At 33.2% G+C, this 23,613-nt stretch overlaps 1 protein-coding gene across 2 annotated transcripts; it reads left to right on the plus strand.

Moving 5' to 3' along the window:
- The first annotated feature begins 4,198 nt into the window (after nucleotides 1-4,198).
- LOC131159636 (kinesin-like protein KIN-5B) lies at nucleotides 4,199-12,938 on the plus strand. 2 transcript variants are annotated; one of them, XM_058114683.1, is made up of 24 exons: nucleotides 4,199-4,434; nucleotides 4,614-4,822; nucleotides 5,512-5,641; nucleotides 5,748-5,906; nucleotides 6,015-6,352; nucleotides 6,437-6,575; nucleotides 7,042-7,139; nucleotides 7,231-7,387; nucleotides 7,472-7,541; nucleotides 7,632-7,708; nucleotides 8,131-8,184; nucleotides 8,282-8,362; nucleotides 8,456-8,567; nucleotides 8,665-8,751; nucleotides 9,526-9,701; nucleotides 9,797-9,958; nucleotides 10,073-10,180; nucleotides 10,277-10,435; nucleotides 10,518-10,601; nucleotides 10,704-10,909; nucleotides 11,361-11,462; nucleotides 11,544-11,653; nucleotides 11,745-11,896; nucleotides 12,398-12,938. In XM_058114683.1, the coding sequence occupies exons 2-24, from the start codon at nucleotides 4,644-4,646 to the stop codon at nucleotides 12,650-12,652; spliced, it is 3,195 nt and encodes a 1,064-aa protein (XP_057970666.1). In that variant the 5' UTR covers nucleotides 4,199-4,434; nucleotides 4,614-4,643; the 3' UTR covers nucleotides 12,653-12,938. The 2 variants fall into 2 exon arrangements, with proteins under 2 accessions (XP_057970666.1, XP_057970667.1); XM_058114684.1 differs by having other exon boundaries at nucleotides 4,384-4,463.
- Nucleotides 12,939-23,613: the final 10,675 nt, after the last annotated feature.

Genomic DNA, 23,613 nt, shown 5'->3' on the forward strand with positions numbered 1-23,613 from the left:
GGTTTAGGATTCCTTTCTTTTAAGGCCATTTCATAGGTAAGGAGTGAACCTATGAGTTCATCTAAAGAGGTGGTCTTAAGGTTTCTACCTTCAGTGATAGCTGTAGCTTTTGGTTCCCAAATGAAGGGAAGGTCTCTTAGAATTTTTATAATCATTTCGTAGGTAGTATAAGTTTTTCCTAAGGCACTTAATGAATTTATTATGTGAGTAAATCTGGTGTACATACTTGATATTGTTTTATCAGAATTCATCTTGAATGCTTCATATTCGCTTGTCAACATATCTATTCTGTTGTCTCTAACATCAATTGTTCCTTCATATGTTACTTCTAGTTTGTCCCAAATTTCTTTGGCCGTTTTGCAGGCCATGACCCTATTAAATTTGTTAGCATTTAGAGCACAGTATAGAGCATTTATAACACTTGAGTTGATTTGAAGCATCTTATAGTCTAAATCAGTCATATCTTTTTTCTCTTTTGGAATATGTTTTCCATCAATGATCTTGGTTGGAATAAGGTCTCCATCCATAACTACTTCCCATACTTTCCAATCCATGTGTTGGAGATAAATTTGCATTCTCGTTTTCCAAAAAGTGTAATTGTGTCCACTGAAGATTGATGGACGGGTTGAGGATTGGCCCTCACCGAAGGGTGCTACTCCTATATTGGCCATTTGATCTTTTTATAGTTTCTTGTTAAGAGTTACTATAATTTGGCTCTAATACCAATTGAAATTTAGAATAGCTACCAAGAGGGGGGGTGAATTGGAAGTTTTTAGATTTTTAATTAATATTATTTTAAATTTTTATTTGTTTTAATTCAAACACTAAAAGGAAAAAAATAACCAATCAAATTACACCAAAAAACTTAAGAATACAATTCAATCATATAAAACTTAACCAATCATTCAATAATGCTATTTCCCTTTAATAGAAGTCCTGCAGCTATTTTGCAAAACCTATTTTGGATGGATTTTTATTACTTTATCTCTTAACCAAGATTTCCACAAATTAACCAACGTACTCCCTTGAGGGTTTTCACAAATGGTTAACTAAAACATACTTTCTTAAATCAAGAAATTTCTTTGAATATGATGTATAAGCCCTGCAACGTGCACTTGATTCACACAATATATAATGTGGAAAGTAAAGAGAGTAAGGAAGAAGATGAACACTGAGATTTACGAGGTTCGGCTTATCTCCAGCCTACATCCTCGCCTTTGGTCAATTCCACCAAAGGATTCCACTAAGTATGCTCTTTTACCGGGCTGAGCAAGCCTTTACAAAATTCCCTCCTTTTAGGTAGAGACACCTCTCCAAGCGAACAATCCTCACTTGGTACAACGATCCAAACAATCCTTGAATCGTCAATAATACAAAGAAGTTGCTATAATGATCTGTGTATAAAAGAAACTCTCAAAACAAAGCAGGGTTGTACAAGTTAGAGCACAATCAATACTTCAATCAAATAATCAATAAAGAAACTATGAAGCTCAAGTGTTTAGAGATCACCAAGAGTTTGTTTTGAATAAACAAACTTAAATTATGAATCTTGGCTTTGGTATTTTAGCAGAGTTTCAGAACTTCTCTCCTAGATGGAGTGTGAGCAATAGAAAGCTTTGAGAGATTGAATGCTTTAATTTCAAGAGAGCTGAGTGATTTCTTGGATGATAGAATTCTTGAGTTTAAAAGAGTATTTATAGGCATTCTTGGCTTAATTTCCTTGTTCCCCAAGTATCTTTGAGTGGTCTCCAAGTTTTTACAACATTCATATTTTGAAAAATTAATTTTTTAAATTTGCCCGCTGGAGTTTTAAAAAACAAAAACTGGTGGAGTCAGTCAGCTAGACAGGCGATTGGGTAGTTAAAAAAGCATAGGGTCAGTCGGCTGGACAGGCGACTGGCACCATTCTGTCTCCTAAAAATTATTTCAAGAAATTATCAGTCGACTGGCAGAACACAGTTCATTTTGCGTCAGTCCGCTGGATAAATTTTGCCTTGGTTAAGTTAGTCGACTGGATAGACAAAAAGCTGGTTTTTCTTTTTGATTTTTCCATTTCAGCTTTACACTTATGATTTGATTTTTCATAAAATATTTCAGGGATTTAAAAATGAGTTCCTTAAGTTTATATTGGTCCCTTAAAGAGCTTCATATTTTCTAAATTGTTACTTGATACGAAGTACTTACATCAAACTTTTCTTAAACATGATGCTTTAAGTCTTTGATAAGCCTCTTGACTCTAAGTCCCTTTTTATCTTTAAGTTTTTAAGTACTGAGGTTTCAGGTCTTCTTCTTTACTGCTTGAAAAGATTTGTTGAAGCTTTCTCTTGATATTCATAACTTGTTCTTTTGACATGATAAAAATGCACAACTTGTTCTCTTGACGATACTTTAATTCATAGCTTCTTTCTTTTGTGTTGAGATATATATTCCTGAAACAAAATCACTCAACAAGAAAGTTATACCAGCGTCATTTGTTATCATCAAAATAAGATTAAAAAGCCTTGTTTGGCCAACAAAATACTCTTTGTGAGCCATTGTAGGGTATCTCTAGGTGAGTATCATTGTAAAAGCTCTTAGTGAGCAGCTGTGTGTATAGGCTTCTTCGCCGAAAGGAGGATCATATAGTGGATTTTGGGAATCCTTGAGTTGGTCTCAAGGCGTGGACGTAAGCGGGGTACCGAACCATGTTAATATCGCCGTGTTAAGCTTATCTTCTCTCTTTTCTCTTTTGTATTGCTCATTCATTGCCATTTGCTTTACTTTTATATTATAATATAACACACTTGTTCTTGGTAATATTTTTGTATTTGTAGAAAATTTGCATATCCGTGAAAAACGTCTATTCACCCCCCGTCTAGACGCTCAACCGGGCCAACAAATATCAGTTAACTGAATTAATAGTCTCACAATTTGGTCAGTTATAGGTTTAGTCAATATGGTAATTTCATTTGGTTGGGTTAGCCATTTGTTTAAGTGAAAATTTTTACTTATTTAATTGAATAAATCATACGGATCAGTAAAGGAGCTGATGAAAAGGAGCTTTTTGATATTATTCTAAATATGTTAGGCCTTTCTTGGGAAAAAAGAAGCCGCTAGAATGAGAAAATTGTATTTGAGTGTTTCGAAAAAAACAAAAAAAAGTTGTAACGTGCTTAAAAGTATTTAAAATGACAAAAATAGATATGTATTATTAAGAAATATAGTTAATGCATTGACAATTTGTAATATTTTAAAAAATCAAGAATAACAGTAGAATTGAATAATTTGTTGGAGAAAAAAAAATAGTTTTTAACTTTTAAAAATTTAAATAACTTTTAAAAATTTTTGTTTTGAGAAGCATAATTGACTTTTCAAAATTTGACTATGAATTTCAAAAATGGAAATTTGACATAATTTTATTAAATATTTCAATATCCAAATTTGATTTTTACCATACAATATCATTCTTAGTGACATATATGGATGTCATTTCCTTTGAGAAAAGGAAAGAGAAGAAAAATTAGAAAGAAATTTATTTTTCATAATATTTTTCTTTATACGTTGAATGCATTAATAATGAAAAATTGTTATACCATGATTAGAAATTTAAAAAAATTAAAAGCTAATGACATGTAAAATTTACAATCACTAAGTTAAGCTACCTTCATCTATATAAATTTCTAGGATTGTCACGTATTTATTTTTATCCCAAACTATGTGAAATTTATTATTAAATTTCATTGTATTAAATTACTATATCAGTAATTAAATGAGATGCACATAATTGATTCATTTATAAGTGATCCAATGATCCATTGCTAAGATATTTAATTATCATTTGGGTCTTATTAAATGTGCAAATAATCTGATCCATTTGCATGCTTCATTTTTTTTTTGGATATTGTTTGGGTGTCCACGTGCATTTTACACACTATGACTAATCACATGCCTTCTGAAGCTGGCCCCACAGCCCTAAAAGACAATAAATTCAGGAGCCCAGGAGCAGAATCGAACCCAGGAGGTGTTGAAATGCTGACTTCATGTAAGGCTCTCCTGCAATCCACTCTACCACCTGAGCCACGCCTTGGGAACCACGCTTCATTTTGATTGAAGTGCTGATGCTTGAACCCGGTCCAATCCACCGAACCGCTCTTCGCCGGTCTAACTTTTAATCCTATTTTTAATTCTTTAAGAACACCCCAAATCTGCGAACGCAGCCGAGCCCTTTAGAATCCTGCCAAATGGGTCACCTCTTTTCAGGTTTGAATTTCCCTTTGCCTCCAACGGCTAAACTTACAAATGCCCAGATAGCCGTTAGAGATCTGCACAACTCATTACTTTCTCATTTTGAAAACCAAACGAGCACAAATCAAGGAAGCTCTTCGCCGTCTCCCCTTCACACTCCAGCAGGCTCTTTCCGACATTTTAGGGTTTAACTCATCGCCAGTTACTTCCGTATGTACAATCGGGACTTGGGTTTTGCAGTTCAGTCGAATCCATTCTAAATTTTTGTTGGATCAATTAATTGATCAGATGATTCTGCTCTTTTGAACCTTTTTTTTTTTCTCCCTTTTCTATTTATATTTTCCCTTTTTTTGTTGATTTTTCTTTTGTTTTTTTGTTGAACTTTTTAGTGTTGGTGTGAGTACGTTTGATAGATCAACATGATGTCACTTACTCCCGATCAATTTAGGAAAGTGGGGTTGGGGGTAACCGCATCTCCTTCCCCCTTTCTTACTCCTCGACATGAACGCCGGCGTCCAGATTCTAGAGTACTTGATTGGAACTCAAATCGTCATGATCGGGATCGGGAGGTCAATGTGCAAGTGCTGCTCAGATGCAGGTTTGTTTTCATTTTTTTTTTTCGGGATCTATCTGTTTGTTAGTAGGTTACTTGTCTGATCATTAAATTTTGATTAATTTTGGGTACTGCCATGTCAAAACACATACACCCCATCGCATGTGAGCTAAAACTTGCTCAAGAGGTAGTGAATTGGGATTATCTTTAGTGAGAAAATGTTTTTTTTTTTTTTTCCCTTCTTGAAGAGTTAGAAATGAATTTACCACGGGTTGGGACGTTGAGGACCTTGGATTTGGATTTGTGTGAATTTAGACAAAATATAATTTAAAATTATATAGGTAGTGTTGGGAACATGTATTTCGAGCGTCGATTTTGATTTGCGTGAATTTAGACAAAATGTAATTTAAAATTATGTAGGTAGTGTTTGGGAGCATATATTTCAAAGCTCAATAAATTTTGTACTGCCTTTTGTCTCAATCCACACAAATCCAAATCAAGGCCAGAAATCCAACCTCCCAAAGGCGGCAGGGTAAGGCTCTTTTAAATTTACACAAATCTAAATCTAAGGCTTGAGATTCATGGTCCCAAGCGCAACCTCCTTGTATTTTAACGGTGATGAGTTTTATCCATAATGTCATGCCATATAAGGATTTATTTTTCTGAAGTTTGGAACAAGAGATTGCAATGTGGATCCAGATGGTTTAAAATTTTCAAATTAACTCAACTGTCAGGCCATTAAGTGACGAAGAGCAAAGGTTGAATGTGCCCAAGGCAATATCTTGTAATGAACATAAAAAAGAAGTCATAGTCTTGCAAAGTCTAGCAAACAAGCAAATTGATAGAGTTTTCGCATTTGATAAGGTATGCCTGATCCTCTTTTAATCCAATCATTTTTGCTCGTGCAGTACATAACTTGAGGGTTTTCATTTATATATATTTGATGAACCTGTTGTAAAAATTTTGAAAGGTTTTCGGGCCCAAAGCACAGCAAAGATCAATTTATGACCAAGCTGTTGCCCCAATTGTCAATGAAGTTCTTGAGGGTTTCAATTGCACTGTCTTTGCATATGGTCAGACTGGCACTGGTAAAACATATACAATGGAAGGAGGTGGGATGAGAGGAAAGGTATCAAATCAAAATTTGGTTATCTTGCCCTTCTTTCAATCTCTTCTAATTTATGGTGATCACATATTTCATTGATATTTTAAAACTCATATTGAGCTTATACACCAGAGTGGGGAGTTGCCAGCAGAAGCTGGTGTGATTCCAAGAGCAGTTCGCCAAATTTTTGATACACTAGAGGCTCAAAATGCTGATTACCGTATGAAAGTCACGTTTTTGGAGCTTTACAATGAAGAAATAACTGATTTGTTGGCTCCTGAGGACTATTCAAGGCCTATGGAAGATAGGCAAAGGAGACCCATTTCCTTGATGGAGGATGGCAAGGGTTGTGTGATTGTAAGGGGCCTTGAAGAAGAAGCTGTATACAGTGCAAATGAAATCTATAACGTCTTGGAAAGAGGAGCAGCAAAAAGGCATACAGCAGATACCTTGTTAAACAAGCGTAGCAGGTAGAATCCATCCATTATTGATGTCCAGCAAATACAAAAAAAATAAAAACCACATTTGACTAACATGCATTTTTCCTGATGCAGTCGTTCCCATTCAGTTTTCTCCATAACTGTGTATGTCAAGGAAGCAACTGTGGGGGATGAAGAGCTCATTAAATGCGGCAAACTTAATCTTGTTGATTTGGCAGGATCAGAGAATATTTCTCGGTCTGGTGCACGAGAGGTAAGAAAATTGATCAAGCTAATGCCACATTCTTTGTTCTGAAATTCTATAACCTCTCCCAATTTTTGAATTTGAATATGTTATTCTGCTTGTTTATAATTGTAGCAGGATTTCTCAAGTATTCTATGATAGGACTAAAATATTCTTGCAGTTGTTATAGACCAATATCTCCAAGAGAAATAACTGAAATATAAACAAGTTAAATCAAGTAGTTGCTAAGGGATGTAAGGTCATATTATTGAGAGGGCTTCTAACCTAAAAGCAACATTAATTACAATATGTACAATATTTAGCTTGCTTTTTCTGATAAGTGGAAAATTCATAATGTTTTTTCCAGTAATTCTGTGAAGGCCAGTGACATGCACTGTTATGTAATCATGAATGCCTTCTTTGTCCTCAGCAAATTCAGGATTCGGAATGAAATATACATATGATTCTGCATAAAATAACTATGATAGAAATGCAGGGTCGTGCTAGGGAAGCAGGGGAGATAAACAAGAGCTTGCTCACCCTGGGCCGCGTCATAACTGCACTTGTGGAACATTCTAATCATATACCTTACAGGTTTCTGCCAATCAAATATCTTTCCAAGGCTTCTAGTTTTTATGGTGGCTTTTATTTATTTTTTTCTGCTTTTCACCTCAACTCTGGGCAGGGATAGTAGGCTTACGAGATTGCTAAGGGACTCACTGGGAGGAAAAACAAAAACATGCATAATTGCAACAATTTCTCCATCTGTTCATTCTTTGGATGAAACTTTAAGCACGCTAGATTACGCTCATCGTGCCAAAAACATCAAGAACAAACCAGAGGTTTATCCTGTTTGTTTTCCTATCTAAGTTTCCTTCTCATATATAATTTTTATCTTGTGCTAATTATTAACATCATGTTTCCAGGCAAACCAAAAAATGTTCAAGGCTGCTCTGCTTAAGGATTTGTACTTGGAACTTGAGAAAATGAAACAAGGTTCAGTAAGACACTTGCTTTATTGATTTATATGGCCAAAAAAATAATATTCGACTCTATTTTGTTCTTATTCTTTGTTTAAACTAGCAGACGTTCGAGCTGCTCGGGAAAAGAATGGTGTCTACATTCCACTCGAAAGATTTGCCCAAGATGAAGCTGAAAAGAAGGTTCAAACTTCATACTTTATAGTCCCTCTCTACTTAAATACATCTTTTATTGACATAAACATCTACAAATAGCTAAAACTATATGAGTATCTTTTTCTAATGTAGGCTTCCTATGAATCACCTTTTTTAATGAGTATTCTCCATCTAGGAATGAGCCAAAATTTTATATTCAGCATGCAGTGTCAACATCAAGCCCCGATCTATAGATAGGAAATTGTGGAAGGTTTCACTCATTTGGTGTCGCAATAGTTAGGATAAGATGCCATTGAATTATATACAAACGGGCCAACCAAATATAAGTCAACATATTTATGTTAAATCACACGTTCTTAACAGTCAACAGGACACTGTTAGTTTAACTATTATACCCATTTGTCTTTATTTATTGGAATCTTAAGAAGGCAAATTACAACATCCTGTAGGCAAGGAATGAGAAGATAGAGCAATTGGAAATTGATCTTGCCCTCAGTGCAAAGGTAGTTCTCTTTCTTTTTATTTTATTTATTTATTTATTTATTTCATCTTCCCCAAATCATCTGATATTTATAACAAACTGACTTGCTCTCTTTGTAGGAAGTTGAAAAATATTGTGAATTGTATCATACTGAACAAGAAGAGAAACGAAAGACAGAAAGGGAGCTCAAAGATTGCAAGGTATAAATTATTGATCAGAAATCATTGTCTGTCTGCTACTTATTTTTTCCCCTGAGCATGTCTTTGATCTCACCGGAAAACTTGTTCCTTCAGATAAATCTGGAAAACTGTAACAAGGCTTTGCAGAATCTTCAAGAAAATCACAGGGTCATTGTCTCAACACTTAAAGAAAAGAAGTTTATCATCTCGAAGCTACTACACTCAGGTAAAAGAGCTATGATTAGTCATTAACCAGTTCATCTGCTCCAAATCAGCATAATAATATATCCTTGACCATTTACGAATTTTGGAACAACAAACAGAAAATTCTTTAGTTGAACATGCAAAGGAGCTCTGCACCAATTTGAAAAATGCATCAGAGGATATTGATAAGCTGTTCACAAAAATAGGTGAGCACAATTTTTTGTTTGAATATAGTCTCTGGTTTCTAATTATGCATGTTTTCAATTAAATCATAACAAGAAGTTTGTTTCTCAAGCAAGTTAAAATAATGTTGTTTTAAATTGTGCTTTCTTCATGACTATTTTATCTCTCATTGATGCAGATGGAACTTTTGTTGTTATGCTTCCTAGATTTTAATTAACAATGAAAAAAAATTATCGTAATCTTCATATTAAAGCATTTCCGATGGAAAATGTTATAAAACAAGATTACCAAGCAGCATCTTTATACTCCAATTTACCCCGACAAAATGCTGTTGCATATTCCGTCTAAAATTCTGTTCTCATGCAGATTTTTCAGTATTAGTTTCTGAGACTAATTGTAAAAATACTCAATCAGGGGATCGAATTGAATATAGAAACATGAGTTTAATTAGTCGATTTATTTGTGAACAAAGAAAAATATTATCTAGATGAGTGAATAGATTGACCACCCAAACATTGGCTAGAATCCAATGCCCTGAAAACCTAAGAGTTCCTCCGCAAGGTTCGATAATTTACGATCAATTCATTCAATATTTCCTTTTCTAGAGGACAAATTATCCCATTTAAATTAGCCCTTAAGGCTGGTTTTTGTCGTTGTAGTGGAGATTCCGTATCCATATATGAACTATTGAAGAAAAGAATATAACAGCGTATACATATAAGCTTATATAAACATACATATATAAACATATATAATATAAACATATTGTTCTGACATAAATCCTATTGTATTTACAGATCAGAAAAACATGATGGAAGCAGAAAACCACAGGCTGGTTCTGACATTTGGTTCTGATCTTGATCAAAGCTTGAAACATCTCCACAAGATCATTCTAGGGTCAGTGTCTCAACAGCAGCAACATCTAAGATGCATGGAAGAGCATGTTGGCTCGTTTCTTGCTAGCAAATGTGATGTAAGAGAGCTGTTGTCTCATTTAATAATTTGAAAAAGCTTGCCAGTATTAATGAGACAATTAGTTGAATGAAGATTTGTTATCAATACTTCCAGGCAACTCAGGCTTTGGAATCAAAAATTAAGAAAATGACAGAAACATATGCATCAGGAGTGCTGGCCATAAAAGAGCTCACCGACACACTGCAAAGGAAAACCACCTCTGATCTTGAGCAGATAAAATCTACAATATTAGCCCAAACAATGGGTGCTGAAAATGTAAGAATTCAAAGGGATAAAAAATGTTTTTTAGAACTCAGTTTTCTTAGAATTCAGTGAATACTGGTGTAGAATTTATAGTAGAAGATGCATAATACTTTATTTTGGATACAGTTCCTTGTCACTGCAGTTTCGGAGGCCAAAGAAGTTATTTGCAATATTCAGAATTCCCTTGATGAGGAGAAACAGCTGTTGGCCATTTCTGCTCAAAAGCTGGAGGAGGTAGATAGATTTAAATATTTGTTTTCCCGATAATCATTTTCTGCTGTTTTCTTCTTTCAACTCATTGGGATGTTACTAATCCTTGTTGAAATCTAGGGATTACATCGAACACTAGTATCAGCACAAATGATTTCAAAGGCAACAGTGGGATTTTTCAACGACCTTCATCATCGTGCTTCTAAACTTATGACAACTATTGAAGAAAGCAAATTTGAAAAATTCCAACAATTGGCAGCATTTGAGAAGATGTTTAAGGTATTCTAGTTTCTCACTGTTGCATTGCATGTATATAGGAGGAACTGAAGGCTGAAAATATCCTTCTGTTGCTGTTAAACAGGAAGAAGCTGCTAGGGAGGAGAAAGTAGCTATGGAAAAAATTGCATTAATATTGGAAACATTGACATCAAAGAAGACAGCAATGGTTAGTTAGCCAGTCCCCATCAATTAATTCTTTTTCTCCTTTTATTCCCTGACAATGAGTATAGTTGGTAGGAATTTGTTTGACAAGCAAGAATTTCATTAGGTCTCAGAGGCATCGAGAAACATTCAGAATTCAACCACACGGGAAAATAAGAGACTGCAACAAGAGATGTCCAACATGCAGCAAGTTTCAGCTAATGCCAAGGAGGAGCTTTGTAAATATGCAGAAAAGATGAAAACCCATTTCTTGGAAGACACTTTCTCATCAGCTGAAACCCGAGCTACCATGGAATATTGTCTCCAGGAAAGGTAAGCTTTAATATATATATATATATATATATATATTTGTTTTTGTTTTTGTCTCTTTTTAAGATTAATCTATGCTTTGAATGTTGACATAATGTGAGACGAACACATACTTTCAAGGAAACAAGGCGGCCTATTGGCCTTAGAAAGTTGTTAAATACCAGGGGTTTGCATCCATGCAGTGGCACATTTTTATGGACAAAATGTGTGGATGAAATTTTGGAATGATTAATTCCAAAGAAATGGATGCTTGTACTTGTACAGAAGCATATGTTTAAATTAGCAAAGCTCTTTATTATTGTAAAGAGTTATTAGAGAAGTATATTTTGACTTTGGATTAAAGTGTCAGATATGATGGTAACCACAATGAGGTTATTGATGACAAGCAGAGTCATATTGCCCTTAATCATTAATCATATGACTCCCAAATAATAGTATAGTTTTTGAAATGCAGCACAAAGATGCTGAATTACTCCAAGCAGCAGTGGGATGATGCCCAGTTATCCATACGTCATCTTAACAAGACATATGTTGCAGAGATAGAATCAACAATGAGGTGAGCTTACATGTTTCTTGGTCTGTTATGATGAATCCTTTTCTTCTCATCCTGCAAATGTTGAAGTCTGTCCTCCCACAGGTCAAACACTTCTGCAGATAACACTTTATATGAAGAATTTTCCTGCAAATCATCATATCTGGATGCAGAACTTGATGCAAGAACATGTGAGATGCTGGCTGCTGTTAATGGTATGCTTTTCTCATCCATTGCCCACGTTTTACCTACAGGATTGTGCGTTTCTGTCGTGCTTGATTGGGGATAAAAAACATTGACTTGCAGATTCACTTATGCTGGACCATGAAAGTAAGAAGAAATTAGACTCCATGGCTAACCTGTGCTTCAATCAGCTAAAGTCGGTACAGGAGCAGCATGGTGAAAGCATATCAAATATTCGAAATCAAGCAGAACAATGCTTCACTAAAGATTATTTGGTAAGCCAGCTTATTGCAATATTGCCTTTTATTGTTACTTATATGCATGTGCACATGCATTTAAACGTCATACTTGCGACTGAAGGTTAAGTTATTATGAACCTTATAAGGGGGAGATTTTGAAAGTAAGAGTCAAGACTTCAAATTTTTTTTTGCTTTTTTTAAACAGAAGAATGAGAGGACAAATAAACAACACAAAAAGAATGGGAAAAAAAATTGAAAGTGCTTATGTAGAAAAAATAGAACCAACATAGTCTATCACACCGAGAGAAACAAAAACAGGTAAAACAAGCAGAAGGAAATAAATCCTCCTAAACAATACAAAAAACAAAAGAATGAAAAAAAAAAAAATAGGCATACAAAAAATACAAAGACACACAGCCAACTGATCACACTGAAGATGAGAGAAACAAAATTGACAAACAACAAAAAGTAAAAATACATAGTGATGTAAAAATATGTATATGGCTGTCTGTCGAACGCTACATTTTTGGTGCACAGGTCGAACAGCATACGAATACAACACTGAAGAAACAAGTAATAGCTGTGCCAAGCTTGGCATCGATTGAGGAGATGAGAGCTGCAGTCTCTGAAGATCTGAATGATGCTGAGAGCAAGATCCAGCAACATCAACAACAGCTATCTATAGCAGTCTCTGAAGATCTGAATGATAGTGAGAGCAAGATCCAGCAACATCAGCAACAGCTATCTATAGCAGCATCACTCAGTAGAACACCCTTTACAGATATCAATTGATTATAGTTAGCACTAGAGAAATGGAATGCAACAAAACCAAGAGTACCATGTTTGTTGTATGTCGGTAGTTGTGCGAATTACCGGGATTCACTCATCAACTGATGAGAGTATCCATTGAGATGCTGCAATTTGCTTGCTCATCCAGAAAAAAAGCCCAGGTATATAGTAGTATAAGGGGCTTTGGTTAGGCTAGAAATGTATCGTTCTGGTACGGGCTGCTCTCTACTAGAGCACCAAACAATTCACGGATGCTATTATTATGGTATACAATTATATTCACTGTCAAGAAGCCTTGCTTAATGGCTAGGGGGTGGGCATGGTTCAGGAACCAAACACTTCAAATTTCCCCAAAATTTTGATTCACTTATTAATACTTGAGCAGTAACCAAATCATTTTGATTGTTTAACCAATAATTAAGACTAATATTTAAGGCTTAAGTCAGCAATATCATTCCAATTATTTATTTTTAAATTAAAAAATAAATTATTATTTAGTTGTGGAAAAAGTATTCTTTCTTTTTTTATTTTCTAATTTTTAGTTTTCCAAAAAATTATGAATTTTTCGCTTATTACTTAAATTTTCAATTTTCATATTAAATGTGCAAGTCAAATTTCAAATTTATTTCTAGATTTCATAATAGTCACAAAACGAGACCTTGTTTTTCATCTCTAAAATTTTTATAAGATGTTGTTTACTTTTTGAATCCCAACTTTGTTTGGATGCTAACGAAACACAATGAACTTATGTTGCGTATTTAGCATGTGAACAGGTTTTTGAATCTATATATTAGTCACCTGTTAATAAATGGATCAACCCAAATTCGAAACCATTTAACCCATATCCGTTTATGATCCACCCAAATCCGACTCGCTAATCTATTTTGTCACCCCTATCGGTAGAAAATCTCAATAAGTGAAAAAAATAAGTCAAATAAATATGAATAAGAGTGAGTTTCAAAGTTGAAAGTGTAGTACTCATCGCAATAAGAAAAACCAAAATACACCCTTTAAGATCTCTTTTCTTACTAAGGCCTGTTAGAAGATGGAGAAACTTGGGCCCTAGTTATCCTCAGTGTCTTATCTAAGGCGGCCCAATTACCAGCCTAGCTTTCAGAGTTAATGTTCCTTAAAAGTAGATTTTATGACAATTGTCACTACTTAAAAAACAAATAATAATAATAATAATAATAATAATAATAATAATAATATCAGTTGAAGTCAACAAATTTTAAAAATAATAATAATGAAAATATCAGTTGCAATGGTACAAAAATAAATGAATGCTTTTAAATATAAATATTGTGAATAAATTTAAAAATAATAAAGGGTATTGCTCTTTATACTTTGAGAATGATAAATAATCTAATGTCATGTTTATGAAAAAAATTACGTGATAAAACATTCTACCTCCTAATTATGCACATATGTCAAAATTAATACATAATCTTCGAATATGGTAATGACTTAGTCAGAAAATTTCAATATTTATATTAAATAAATAATAACTATTAAAATATAATTTTCTATACAACAATTGTTTTGCTCATTGATGTCATTCTGATGTTATTTTGTTATAGTAATTTAACCAAAAAAAAAAAAAAAAAGTCACGTGTCTCCACTCTATCATGACACATGACTCACTGAACCCAACCAAGTCAGACCTGGTTGAACAAGAGGTCTGATTTTTAAACCGCTAATTTGTTTATTTTATTTTTAATTAATTTTTAAATTTTGAAAAAATAATAAAAAATCATAAAAATATTTTAAAAATTAGGTAAAAAATAAAAAAAAGCTATTTGAGTTATTTTAACTTAGATAAAAAAATGAAAAAATAAAAATACCAAAAAAATGAAAAAGTCTTTAAAACTCTCAAAAAAAGTTTATAAAAGTGTTGGAAAATTTTTTAAAAAAATTCTGAAAAAATATGGGAATATTTTAAAGACTTTTTTTGTTCAAATTTGATGACTTTTTTTTTTTATTAGCTGTATATATATATATATATATATATATATATATATATATATATATATATTATTTTTGTGTGTTTACGTCTTAATTATTAAACAAAGGATAAAAAGATATTTCAAACCTCATATATATTAGTTTTGACTGGGGTTTATCTAACAAGATCCTCTTATTCGAAGGTTTTATTAGACATTCCTCAATCGCACTATAAATTTCATTCGTCTTTTAAATTTTATTTTATTTATTTACTTTAAATGAGTTTATTTAACTAGTTCCTTTCTCTCACATAATTAAACTCTCAATTCCAATTCTTGTAAATGTAGACAGAGACTACTATTTACTTAACATAGGATTAGTCTAAAAGATCGACCAATCAACGGGTACTAATCAGGTGAACTAACCGCATTTAGAAAAATAATAGGTTAATATTATTATTTCTTGTCATTCTAGATCCTTCTTCGGGACGTTAACAACAGTAAAAATTTCGAAACCTCATAACATGATTATATTTTTTCGTCAACTTTGAGGAGAAGTGAATGCCTTTGCCTATTTATTTCAAGCAACATTATGCACCAATGCATAATTGAGGAGTCAGAGTTAGATAGGGTTGGAGACTCACTGGGATAGGTTGCTGACCTTCAATCCAAATCCTTTCTCCTTATCCATCCTCTTTTAGGGTTATTAGTTCGGATCAACGATTTTTATTAGGAAAAATAAAAAAAAAGGCAAAAAAAACATTTTTCATTATATTTTCTCTCTATTTTAAATACCGCTAAAAATGAAAAGTTATTCTAATATGATTTTAAATTAACAAAAATTAAACGTTAAAGATGTGTAAAATTAAAACTTTGTTTATTGATTTAATATATTTTTAATTTTCTCTCTCACTTTTCTTAATAACTAAACATGAAAAGGTAAAATCTGTCATATCTTTCTTTTCTTTCCTTAATATTTTTCAAGTTTCAAACGAAGCATTGATGTTTGAACTCAAAACTTTGTACATAAAAATTTCAAACTTTAGCATTAGAATATTTCTTGATGAATATAACACTAACGTCTTGCATGCAAAAATATTTTTTACATTATAAAAATCTTATTCAAAATAATTTTACATCACTTACTTTTTATATTAATGTCTTGTCATCACGCGAGAAATTCTTAACATGAGTTAAGAAAATTAAAGTATTGATGTTGTTAATGTGGTTAGCAATGGAGTTGGGGCTATGGATGAGAATACGAAACCAAGAAAAAAATGGTGGAAAATGGAATTGTCATTAGGACCGTCCGTCCTATGCCCATTCATAATTTTTCTGTAGTTGCCAGAACAGAAGATTCTAATGGTAAAAAGGGTAGGTGTTGGGGTAGGGCACGAGCCTCCATTAATTAATTAATCAACAAATCATAGTTATGCCTCCATAATATATCTATAAAGCATGCTTTATACATAAGAGTATTATCATTTTCTTATGGTGTAAAGATGACTTTTGGTGCCTTAATTAACATTTGGTTATCGTTTAATAATATCTCAAAAACCCAAATGGGAGGGCCTATGCATGATTGCACAACTCATCAGAGTTGCAAGGCATTAAGATTTTCATCCCCACAGCGTGTGCGCACATATATATATATATATATATATATATATAATTGACCATAATTATGCATTTGACATTTGGATGGTCGAACATATTAATACATTTCATTATATTTATTTGATTTAAATAAGGCTTTATTAAATGTACGAGCATTGCACAAGGGATATATATATTTTTTGAATAATCCGGAGACTCCAACTACTATCATGTCACTTTGAACACTATGATACAGCACCAAATTCAGAGGGTGAAAGTCGCTTGCCCATTGACACATCTCTGGTAATTCACCAGGATAAACTCTTAAGAAAGAATCGAACCCATAATCTTGGGATCATTAAAGTCATAAATCACCCTTACCACTTGAGCAAACTGAACTTTTCTAAGTGATTTTCAGCTGGGATTCGCAATAAGAAAGGATAAAAAGAAATGGCACCTCTTGATGGAGCTACGTAAGCAGGTCATGAGAGGGCTAATGGCATGGTGGAGGAGTGAGTGATGACAGCCAGTTCCTGGTTTTGGCTAATCATAGTTATGCTTATTAAAAACTAAGCTTAAAATAATGAGTGTTAGTAATAATTGGTATAATGCAGGATGCATCCCCATTCCCCACCCCATCTCATGGGCTTCTCATTACTACAATATTTAATTAATGCTCACTGGAATGCGTCTTTTTGTAAACTAATAGTAAAATTTTTATTGATTTTTTCAGGGTTTACTCCACTCTTTGATTATATAATCTTGCCTAAGGTAGCCTAATTGAGGGATGGGTCAATGGAAAATTGTATATTTTATTGGTCGTCATCTGTTCGTGCTTGAATGCATAATTAAAAGTGTATCATATCATTATTAAGCTATTACATGAGTTCGAATTTAAGATATTTATATTCTTATAATAAAATCCTAGTACAAAATTATTTTCTTCCATTAATATGGTAGTACTTGGAGAATTTGTAATAGGTGCATTTCACATGCAGTGATAGAGCAATTGACCTATTCGACATCAACAATGACAATCATACGACAAAGTTTCGGGAACTTACTTCTTATATTAATTCTCACTTATTTAAGAAATTCTTAATTTGAAAGATAACTATAGTAATAATATTAGTAGACCCAAAATGAAGATTGAGGAGAAATAGAAATAGAAAGAGAGAAAATTTAAAAATAAGAAAAATATATAAAGCAACAACAACAACATTCAAAAATAGAATGAATAAGAAAAATGTATAAAATTCCTAAAAATCAAATATAGGAAATTTCACGAAAATAGAAAAGAGCTAGAATTTTTTTTAAATGGATAGGAAAACTTCCAAAAAGTTCTAGAAAAAACGCATAAAAAAATGTCACTTTAAGATACCCGATCATGTAGTTTTTTTTTTAATCTTTTTTCATTATTGATTCCATATAATTTGTCCTTGGTTTGTCTTAGTTAAAATAATTATATGATTTGTTTTTGAAAATGACATTTGGGGACATTGTAATAAGAACGACACCCCATCTTTATCCTAAGATTACGATGGATTTCAAAAGTCTTCACAAAATACCAGAAGAGGACTAGAGAGAATTATTAATAATTTTTATACTTTTCCTATGATAAATATATATATACATAGCATGTTATCGATAATTTTAACTCATATAATGGATAATTAATAGAGAATTGACATCTAACATTACTAAAAAAGTTCCAATGATTTTGTTAACATTATTATTTTCTTTAATTCTATTGGCATTGCCTTTATTTTCCTAGCTTGCAAGTTGAATTAATTATCCTTACACATGAAAATTTTAAGCATTCTCCTACAAAAGATAATTGGAAACATTATGACAATACGCTAGCTCCTAATGTTATTTGGAAAGCAGTGAGAAATTGAAAGCCATGAAATTTACCAATGCTAAGTGATGCTCCTAATGCTCATTATTATATAACTTTGACAATAGAAAATAAAAAATTGTTGTGATAATGAGAATCTTGATTGGATCCAATGAGCAAAGTGCTAAGAGAAGATTTTCATGCATTAACATTGGAACTATCCCTTGAAGATGTCTCAAATAAGAGCCCTAAAAAAAAGATCATTGATTGATTATCACATTCTATAAATCAAACACAATTGAATTTGTGCACTACAAAAAGTAGTAGACTTTTATTGACGGCCAGAAATCGTCACTAATAATAGAAAACCATCACTATTTCTTATTAATGACAACCTACTAATGGTTATAAATTAGTCACTATAACTGATTTCTCAACTTAGTATTAGAGACGATTTAAGAATCGTCACTAATAATTGAGTAATAGTGACAATATATACTGTCACTAAAGGTGTATTGTCATCACTAAAACTTACAATATTTTTGAACTGAAAATATGTTGACTTTTTGAGTCCGACCCCTATTTTGATTATGATAAATCACAGTATCTCATTTGTGTGCTAAGTGCATGAACAAGTTCATTTTTCTAAGCACGGATAACAGATGAGAAATGGAAACCGAAAAGTATTTGAATGCGCACATCATTCGGTGCAATCCATGAAATTGCAAAGGAGCAGATCATGAAGTTTCTTTTTTGTTTCAAGTAGTATTGCATGGTAGGACTATAAGCTCAAATGATCATAGGGAAATCAATGACCATAGATCGACCGATACTAGGTTTTTTAGGCTAAATTAAAAAGTCTAGACCTTAGAACGACCTTAGGTCCCTACACATCAATTGCACAAATCTCCTAAAACTCACAAGTCATGTCTATGCAAACAGGGGTAAACTATACTAAAAAATAGGATAAATTTTTAAGTTTGAAAGGGCTTCGGGCGACCAAACTTAGTGCGTTGAAAACACCTCGGTCCACCAAACTGGTAGAAAGTCAACATGTTGACTAAGGCCCAAAACCTAAATTGAACATGCTCTTCTCGGTTGATTGAACGTAAAGGCGGACACTTTCTATCGTCTTTGGGCGCTCAAATACTAAGTTCAATTTTACCCTGGGCGACCGAATCATAAAGTTTGGCAGACCGAGCTATGAACCGGGTCACTGAACCTTGAGCATTTGGAAAATCGCCTTGATTCAGCCACTTGAACCTGTCCTTCACTCTTTGATTATACAATTATAAAAGAGCTAGAGTTTTTTTTTTTTTTTAAAGGATAGGAAAATTTCCAAAAAGTTCTAGAAAAAACGCATAAAAAAATGTCACTTTAAGATATCCGATCATGTAATTTTTTTTTCTTTTTTCATTTTTTTTATTACATAGGAACTCCAGCTACCAACAAACCCTTTGGACCCCCTAGTGCGGCACAAAACCTACGGATCAGCGTCCTCCCCCTAAGCCTTGCTGATCAGGTAAAGTTTGGAATGCGGACACAGCTTCTGTGCATCAGTTAGACGTTTGACTAACTTGACCCCCGGGACACATCTCCATTACCATCCATGATCCCCGCTGGCTCACAAAGAACTCTCACCATCCACGGTCCCTACTGGCTCACAGAGTAAATTCTCACCATCCATAGGTACTGCTGACTCCGCGAGTGTATCTACCTGGAATTAAAGCCCCGATACTCTTTCTTACGTGCTGATGCCTTTCCACCACTCCATGCCTGTGGGGGTTTTCTTTTTTCATTATTGATTCCATATAATTTGTCCTTGGTTTGTCTTACTTAAAAAATAATTATATGTTTTGTTTTTGAAAATGACATTTGGGGACATTGTAATAAGAATGACACCCCATCTTTATCCTAAGATCATTATGGATTTCAAAAGTCTTCACAAAATACCAGAAGAGGACTAAAGAGAATTATTAACAATTAATTAATAATTTTTATACTTTTCCTATGATATATATATGGACACACATACACACACACACAATAGAGAATTGACATCTAACATTACTAAAAAAGTTCCAATGATTTTGTTAACGTTTTTATTTTCTTTAATTCTACTATGGCATTGCCTTTATTTTCCTAGCTTGCATGTTGAATTAATTATCCTTACACATGAAAATTTTAAGCATGCAAAAGATAATTGGAAACATTATGACAATATGCTAGCTCCTAATCTTATTTGGGAAGCAGTGAGAAATTGAAAGCCATGAAATTAACCAATGCTAAGTGATGCTCCTGATGCTCATTGTCATATAACTTCGACAATTAAAAATAAAAAATTGTTGTGATAATGACAATCTTGATTGGGTCCAATGAGCAAAGTGCTAAAAGAAGATTTTCATGCATTAACATGGGAATGATCCCTTGAAGATGTCTCAAATAAGAGCTCTAAAAAAAAGATCAATTACAAGTTTAGGTTCTAATATGAGTGATCGATCATTAATTGATTATCACATTCTATAAAATCAAACACAATTGAATTTGTGCACTACAAAAAAGTAGACTTTTATTGATGGCCAGAAATCGCCACTAATAATAGAAAACCATCAATATTTCTTATTAATGAAGGCCTACTAATGGTTATAAATTAGTCACTATAACTGATTTCTCAACTTAGTATTAGAGACGATTTAAGAATCGTCACTAATAATTGGTTTGCCATCACTAAAACTTACAATATTTTTGAACTGAAAATATGTTGACTTTTTGAGTCTGATCCCTGTTTTGATTATGACAAACCACAGTAGTATCTTCAGTTTTGGTGTGCGACACTAAGTGCATGAACAAGTTCATTTTTCTAAGCACAGATAACAGATGAGAAATGGAAACCGAAAAGTATTTGAATGCGCACATCATTCGGTGCAATCCATGAAATTGCAAGGGAGCAGAGCATGAAGTTTCTTTTTGTTTCAAATAGTATTGTATTTCATTCTATTTTTCTTTGGATCTATAATAATCCTTGGTTTGTAATAATTAATGCATTGCATGCATGGTAGGACTATAAGTTCAAATGACCATAGGGAAATCAATGACCATAGATTGACCGATGCTAGGTTTTTTAGGCTAAATTAAAAAGTCTAGACCTTAGAACGACCTTAGGTTCCTACACATCAATTGCACAAATCCCCTAAAACTCACAAGTCATGTCTATGCAAACAGGGGTAAACTATACTAAAAAATAGGATAAATTTTTAAGTTTGAAAGGGCTTCGGGTGACCAAACCTAGTCTGTTGAAAACACCTAGGTCGACCGAACTGGTAGAAAGTCAACATGTTGATTAAGGCCCGGAACCTAAATTGAATATGCTCTTCTCAGTGATTTTCGAACTAAAGGGCTGACATTTTAACGTTTCCCTGGGGTGCCCAAATACAAGTCAATTTTACCCTGGGCAAACGAATCATAAAGTTCGGTAGACGAGATGAATGATCGGGCCATTGACCCTTGAGCATGGAAAATCACCTATTCAGTTCACTTGACCTGTCCTCAAGCACCTGAAGTGAAAATTAAACTTTCCAATTGCGGAGTATGCGGGTGAATGAAACTAGCGGGTTGCCATATTTTTAAACTGCGTGTAAACTGCGGTTAATTAAAGGGTGGTAAATGGGATTAAAGGTTATTAAACAATTTTAATATTTTCTTTATATCCTAACGATTAATATTTTTATTGAAATGCTAGAATTATACCTCATTGAAAAATACAGCATGGATTAGGGAAAATCATTAGTCAAAAATTCTCTAAATTTCCTATGCCTTTCATTTCATCAGCCCATATATCTCCACCTTTCTCATTCCTTGCTAACAAAATCTTGGTTGATGAGATGTAGTTGTGATTACACCACACCATACGCCCCCTACTGTTATACGTGCTTATTACTCTCCCACAATAGGGAATGAACTAGATTGGTGATTTTGTGAGAGTTAACCAAGAGGTCTTCCCTCGGTGTTATTCAGAAATATTTTTGGGAAAACCTTCTTAAGCTGTGAGTATTTGCATCTTTATTGCAAGACTCTTGCGGCTTTGTCTTATGCTTTTGTAGAAAATATTTTTTGACAAAGCTGTATGCTAAATATCTCTGGTGCATTAAACTTTGGAAAGCCGTTTTGAGATATTTGATTATACTCTTGAAATAATTGAAACCTGATTGTTAGTTGATTATTTATATATATTGTTTCAAAGAAAAATCTTTGTTAAAAACTCACTCTACACTTTTGATGATATGGACAGATATTGAGAGATAGTTTGGTATATCTTCACTAAGCACTAGATTCATCCATATTGGAGTGCATTGGTTATTGCTTATGCGTATCTGTACAACTCTTCTTGTATTAAAAGCATCTTTATTTGTACGCGAATGTTATATTCATTGTTGTATTCCAAGCGTGACTTAAGGGGGTGTTGATCCAGCTCGCAAGGATCGGTTGTTAGGGCCTTCTCCGCCCCATAAGGAGAGTGTGTAAAAGGTTTGAGGGAGCTCTGGTAGAATTTGAAAAGTTGTAAACAGGTGCGTGAGATTCACACCTTTAAGCTGTTGCAGGCAATGAGCTGGATGCCCTATGATTACTAAGTGATTGCGAGATGACCCCCCCCCTGACAGACGACGTATGCTGGCTCTCGAGGTGGGTAGTATTGGCCAAAAACTGTGATAAAATTATCGTTGCATTGGGTGCACTTTATATCTCCGCAATCTATTACTCACACAGTATGGATTTTCCATAGACAATGGAATGCGTAGATGATAATTCCGCCAAAATTATATTTATCTGTACATTTGAGATCGCATAGACAGACCCTAGGTTATGTATTACTGATATCTAGTTAAACCTAAGAAGAAGTTTTACAATTATAATTCACCCCAATCTTGGGAATACACCAATTCCAAAAAAAATCATCACTAAAAACCCACTATTAGTGACAAATACTGAATTGTCACTATTAGGTTGATTTGTAGTGACAATTTTAGAACCATCACTATTATACAAATTTTAGTGATAGTTTTAGAACCGTCACTATTATACGTTTTTAGAACCTACAATTTAATTTTTTTTTTAAAAAAATAGGCATTTATGTGAAAACCCTGTAATTAAATTTCATCACACATCATATTCGACCATAATGTATATTGTTGTTATTGTTAAGAAGATGAAAAATATATACATAAAAAGTGTTAGAATGTACATCAATATCATAACACCAAGTGTAAGAATACAAAAATCTTTATCATACCAAGCAGAAGCTAGATATGACAACTAATTTTTAAACAACGATTAATAATGGCAAATTAAAAACACAAAACAACTCTTAAACCGACATTTGAAAACATATACCAAGAATCAAGGTATATAACTTTGCTTCGTATGCAAACAATCAAGACATACATCAAACTAGAACGCAAAAAACCCTAATGCAACATGCCAGAATCTAACAATGAATCTAAACAGATCAAATGATCAATAACACAATAATTAGAAAATTTGAACAATTCTTGGCAATTATTAAAATAGTTGTGTAAAACCCCTAAATTACA

The sequence above is a fragment of the Malania oleifera genome, chromosome 7 (assembly GCF_029873635.1).
Source record: "Malania oleifera isolate guangnan ecotype guangnan chromosome 7, ASM2987363v1, whole genome shotgun sequence".
Classification (NCBI taxonomy): domain Eukaryota; kingdom Viridiplantae; phylum Streptophyta; class Magnoliopsida; order Santalales; family Ximeniaceae; genus Malania; species Malania oleifera.